This window comes from Eschscholzia californica, unplaced genomic scaffold (genome assembly GCF_041429995.1).
Source record: "Eschscholzia californica isolate CP2 unplaced genomic scaffold, dmEscCali1.0.p SCAF_4, whole genome shotgun sequence".
Lineage (NCBI taxonomy): Eukaryota > Viridiplantae > Streptophyta > Magnoliopsida > Ranunculales > Papaveraceae > Eschscholzia > Eschscholzia californica.
In genome coordinates this window covers 37,256,493-37,262,585 of record NW_028238461.1, presented here as the reverse complement: position 1 = coordinate 37,262,585, position 6,093 = coordinate 37,256,493, and the positions used below count along the sequence as shown (strand labels likewise).

The 6,093-nt window shown below is 39.0% G+C and overlaps 1 protein-coding gene across 1 annotated transcript; it reads right to left on the bottom strand.

Annotated features, from left to right (window-relative positions):
- Positions 1-1,511: 1,511 nt before the first annotated feature.
- On the bottom strand, positions 1,512-2,237 carry LOC147544447 (uncharacterized). Its single transcript, XM_086635708.1, has one exon. The coding sequence runs from the start codon at positions 2,235-2,237 to the stop codon at positions 1,512-1,514; it is 726 nt and encodes a 241-aa protein (XP_086491834.1).
- Between the last annotated feature and the right edge of the window lie 3,856 nt (positions 2,238-6,093).

The following is a 6,093-nucleotide window of genomic DNA, read 5'->3' as shown; positions in this document are numbered from 1 at the left end:
TGTTACGACATCAAATACTTCAGGTATTTTTAGATGGGTGAATATCGATCATTTCTATAATCGATCTTATGTCTTGTGACATAAGTGTTTCTTCTTCCTGTGTGCTTTCGCTCATCAGAACTTTCAAATTCTGAGTCTTGCTTAGCAGTGATCCATGAGAGATGGGTAGAATCTCTCTCGAAGAGTATTCCTGGTCAGATCTTTTCAAAACTTCTTTTGAACGAGTCTTGTCATCTGTTAATCTATAACTATTTAGATTTCGATGCCCAATTAATTCACCCTCGTCTAGTGTCCTATCGAGTTAGTTCTTTAACTGTTTCTCAAATTCAGTATGTCTCACATACAGGATGTAAAAATAACTTGTTTCACTCCCACTTACCTTCTTGTCGAACAAGACTCTAACAATTCTTTTTAGAAAATCAATCCTTGAATTTCTTTATGAATGTTAGATACCAACTCTTACTTCTGATCCTTTTGACTCTTAGCCAAATTTCAGAGTTTGGTTCTCCTATGATTTTTGTGGGTGTTCTGGAGATTCACTGGGGTTTTGAACAATATCGTGAAACCTTCTTAACTCTTTAAGAACTTACTTCGTGAGTTTTTCTCGTACTCCCATTTTGTTGTTCATTTGTTACTTGGTTCGAATCAGATTCGAATATTTCTCCCACTCTTCTGCTTGAATAACTCCTTACAAGGAAGACACCATCGAGAGCAACAATCCAATTTTGTTTCGATGTTGTGAGTGAAAACCCCCATATTTCTTCACTTGAAGAAACTATGTCTAAAGTTTTTAGACTTAAATAAAAGACTACTTTTAGAACTTCTTCTAAATTCCATACACGTATGGAATTCCTTTATTTTCTATAGCAATTTTAGTTTCAGTCGGTTTGCAGCATGTATTAGACACTATTGTTTTAGAAGACTTTTTATGACTAAGACTATTGATCTCATCAAAATCTTCAGTCATTTAGATTCATTACCAGTTTTTAGGTCAAGTTTCTAAAACCTTTTCCTAAATTCAAGTACTTAGTTGATTCTAGTCACATTAACCATAATATTATGTTTAACATAAGTATTAGTGATTAATTATTCTGTTTTGTCATAAGAGATCTTGTCAGACCAGTTAGTTTGAACCATGTTCCTCCTAGTTGTCTGACTAGATTAAAATAACTAATTGAATCGTTTGGTATCGATGTTTGTAAGTTAAATAAGCACCTTTCTAAGAACATCACAACATATTGAAAACAAATACTTTATTTTCTCATAAATCCAATTCTAGAGACGATGTTCGAAAGGAAAAATACTAAAATCTGATAAAAGTAATGCCTATAGGAGACTAAAAATCCTTCTTGAGCCCTGTCAGCAACCATTGCTTCTTTGACTCTTGATAGGTTCGTCTCCTTTCAGTTAAATACTCAGCTCCCACTTGCTCCTGTCATTCATAATGAGATGAGCATTAGGTATCCAATACCTTTAAAGGAATGAATTTAATTGAATCAACTTTTAACATTTTAACCTTTTGCGGAAACTACGGTTTCGTTTTTCTTGTCTTCTAGGAAGTTGGGACAGTTTCTCTTGCAATGGCCCATGCCATCACAATAAAAACACTTGGAATCAGAAGAGGAATTCTTGGTTTTGGAAACTTGCTTGCCTTTTCCTTTGCCTATTTTCCTTTTGTTCTTCTGTTTTCCATCCCTTTTAAACCCCTTGTCCTTCTGAACCATTAGAACTTCTTTCTTTGGTTGAACTACTACGATATTCTCTTCGGCTCTCTGGAGCTTTGTGTGTAGTTCCTCCAAAGATATGTCCCATCCATTCATGTTGTAGTGCATTCTAAATTGATTGAATCCATTATGAAGTGAATACAGGATTATATCAGTGGCGAAATCCCGGCCATGATCGACTCCAAGCCGTGCTAGTTTCTCAAAAAGACTGATCATTTTGAAATCATGTGGCCCTACAGGCTTACCCTTTTCAGGGTGACAATCAAGTATTGCCTTTGATGTCTCGTATTTTTCCATTCTGGACTTCTTTTGAAACAATTCCCTAAGTTGTCCTATCATGGTGTAAGCATCCACGTGTATGAACTTATCCTGAAGACTAGGTTTCATGGTTGCTAACATTAAACACGCTACGGGTTCAGATTTCCTTCGAAGTCGCTTTTCTTGCTCCTTCTCCTCGTTAGTAGAATCTTCAGTGATTATCAGAATAGGAGTGTCTAAGACAGCTAGCTGCATTCTTTTTGGGTATGAGGACGAGCCCCAAATTCCGTTCCCATACCTTAAAGTTATCTCCATTCAGCTTCTCCTTCTCAAGGAGCCAACAGATGTTTAGGGTTTCTTTGTTTGTCATAATTAAACTACGTGTAAAAAATGCAAAGTGACTTAAGCTTGTTATCTTAGCAAAATCCTAATTCTGCCATATTATTCAAGAATATTTTCCCTCTTCGAATAATATGATTCCAAGATCCCAATTCTTCGAAGTTAAGCGTACTAGGGCACTGTGATGTGACACGAAAATGTCACATTTGGAGAGCCTAACTTAGACTAATTAGTCATTTTCGAGTGTTATCAATAATATTTTATGTGTGTTTTCTTGTTTAGGTACCATATTTGGAGCTAAACATGAAATTCGGAATAAAGGGAGCGAATTATCACTATCATTTCATGTGCCCAAAATGAGAGAAAAAGACTTCAAGCAAATCATATGAGAAGAGGAGTCAAAGACGAGCCCAACGGTGAAAACGGAAGTCAATTCCGAGTTCGGACGGGGAAGTTGTGAAAGAAAGAAGTCGAGGTTCGGTCTTAAAACAAGGATTCTATGAAGGCACCCTCCTTTGGTTGTAATTCTAGAAGGCACCCTCTTGATTTCCAAGTGAAGTCTAAAACCCAAGCCCAAAGAAGATGAAGAAAGAAGAGATTTTGGAGGCACCCAATGGACTCAAGTTTGGGTCAAAGTCAAGGTTGACTAAGTCTAGGGTTTGAGTCAAATACACTATTCATCTTCTTCTTCAAGGATCAATCAACTACACACCAAGGAAGAGAGGGAGAAAGGGGGTTCTAGGGTTTCTTGTGCTTGGATTTGGAAGCTTGATAGAGAGAGAAAAAAGAGAGAAGGAAGAAGGGGGCCGGCCAAGCTAGGCCGGCCAGCACTAAGGCCGGCCTAGTTTTGGCCGGAACGAGCTCGAGACGTGGGACAACAACAGCCCGAGCTCCATGGGAGCAGCTCGGGCTGTTGCTTCATCTACCAACACAGGACGGCAGCAAGGGGACGCGTCCACACGCGCGGGATGGCAACCAGACAGCAGCTTCTTCACGCCGGCAGCAGCTTCCTAGCTCGGACTGGTGCAAGCTCCGGCCGGAACAGCACTCGGGGAGCTGCTGCAACAGCAGCTCGGGCAGAGTTCCGAGCTCGGGCTGCATACATCTTGCTCGGGACACCTAGGGACAGCCACATCTTGGCTCGGCCGGATCTTTGATTTGGCCGGATTTAGACATATTCTTGCCGGATTTTCAAGAGTTTTCCGGTCATTATTTTGGTCTAAAACCTTAGGGCTTTTGTTCCCCCCATCCTTGGCTAGCTTCCCATGTGGTTTGATTTGATTTTGGTTGAAGATTGCTAGAGAGAGAAAACTAGGGTTTAACTTTAATGGAGGTTGAGTTCTAAATGGAGAAGATGATGATGGTCGCTATGGGGAACCCAGAATTTGCTAAGGGGAGATCGGCTGCACCTTAAAGACTCATGTTTTCCGACGATCTTAGCCTCGAACCACAACGAAAAAGGGGGATTCTCTCACCATTTCCTTTCCATTTCTTATTCAATCACCATGTTTAGCTAACTTTAGTTTGTCGATTATATGAGATGAAATGTGATGAATTCGTGACTATGTTTAATATGATTTGATGTTTTGATTATAAATTGATGTTCATTTATTTCGATTATCGTTTTGATCGTATTTTCATGTGTCTTGTCAAGCACTTCGCATAGTTAATAGACGAAACGAAGTATTCGATATCGATCGTAGTCTAAGTCATAATTTCATGTGTCTTGTCATGCACTTCACATAGTTAGGCGACTAGACGACACTTTCGATGACTCGGGATTAACCGATTTAGACGTTCGTTTGACTAAGTATGATCTCCGGATATACATAGTACTTAGAGACATCTACTTTAGGAGTCGAATATCGATTGTACCTTGACACATCAAATCGGACTACACATAGTCGTAGGTTTATCATTATGGATTCCCGGACTTCGACACCTCTCTCGCCTATTTGTTGCCCAAATCGAGTCTTACCGTCTCCCGACTCTTGTTCCTCCGACTCTTCTCTCGAATCTCTCTTGCCCATTTACATTTATTGTTTAGTTAGTTTTACTCGCTTTATTCTTTTTGTTACTCTTTCAATCAAAACCCCTTATTCATCTTTCTTCCTTTCTTTTTTTAGTTTAAGTTAGCATTTAATATCTAGACCGAGGGATAAGACCCTTCGATATCCAAACTACCTTCCTATCCTTGGATCGATCCCGGCTTTGCCGGACTACTACTTGATACCTCCGCTTGGGTGTGCAACCTTTTCGGGTGCATCACACTGGCCTTAACTTCGCCGTTCTGGGTGAGTAACATCTTTACTGATCATACTCTATGACTCTTGGTTGATTAGTTTCACACTTAAGTGTCAAACTAATCCTTTGCCTATAAGTTCAAAACCCTTTTGCTGACTCGTTGAGAATTATCATTTTAGACGTGTAGACCTCTTCATAGACTACCCGTATTGTCCCGAGGTAAAAGATGGCACCCTGCGGAGGCAGACTCACCATCGATGAAGAAGGGATCAACAGGTGTCTTATTCTGGTAAGCTTATACTCAAAATTCTTTTAGGGATTATTATGTGTTTTATCAAGTTTACGTTACTGTGAACTCTGTCATAACCATTCGTGACGTATACATAAGTGTTTTATGTGAATTCTCGTAAGGTTTTAACTAAACCCTGGTATAGCCTTTTAAAGATCTAATCTTTTAGGTTACTTCTTGTTCGCCTAATGGTTCGTTTGGATTATCATCCTTGAATCACCATTGATTACTCCCACTCGAATCATGATTTCATCATTCTATCCATCAATGGTTTCTACAGACCCTATACTCTAAGTATTATTCGGACACATACTCGTTTGTGCTTAGAAACAAGAATCGATAACTTATCTAAAGGCTATACTATTCTACGCATTCACATATATATACATACAAAAATATGACATTCATAAGATAAAGTATGTATCCTAGATTCGTTTCTAGGTTCGCTAAATTCCATATACCTATTCGTGGGAAAGAGTTACATCTCTATGTCTAACGGGCTTCTAAGTCTAATTTCCGTAAATATGGACTAATGGCACGTTACGTTTATTCCTTAATGATTTCTAAAATTGATTTAAGAAAAACTCCGTTTTGAGCTCTCAAATGGTCCGGGTCATTGTCGGAAAAATATGTTTGGAACCGGGAGAAAAGTTAAGAAAAATCTCCCACTCGAATCATGATTTCATCACTCTATCCATCAATGGTTTCTACAGACCCTATACTCTAAGTATTATTCGGACACATACTCGTTTGTGCTTAGAAACAAGAATCGATAACTTATCTAAAGGCAATACTATTCTACGCATTCACATATATATACATACAAAAATATGACATTCATAAGATAAAGTATGTATCCTAGATTCGTTTCTAGGTTCGCTATATTCCATATAGCTATTCGTGGGAAAAAGTGACATCTCTATGTCTAACGGGCTTCTAAGTCTAATTTTCGTAAATATGGACTAATGGCATGTTACGTTTATTCCTTAATGATTTCTAAAATTGATTCAAGAAAAACTCCGTTTTGAGCTCTCGGATGGTCCGGGTCATTGTCGGAAAAATATGTTTGGAACCGGGAGAAAAGTTAAGAAAAATCTCCCACTCGAGTCAAGGCCCAATGGGCCCAAGTCAAACTTGGTCAAAGTCCTTTGCCTGGTCTCGGGTCAATGTCTTCATCTTGGACTTCAAGTCCGAGAGCCATTGGACGTGCTAGACGCGTCCAAGCATGGGACAGCTCCT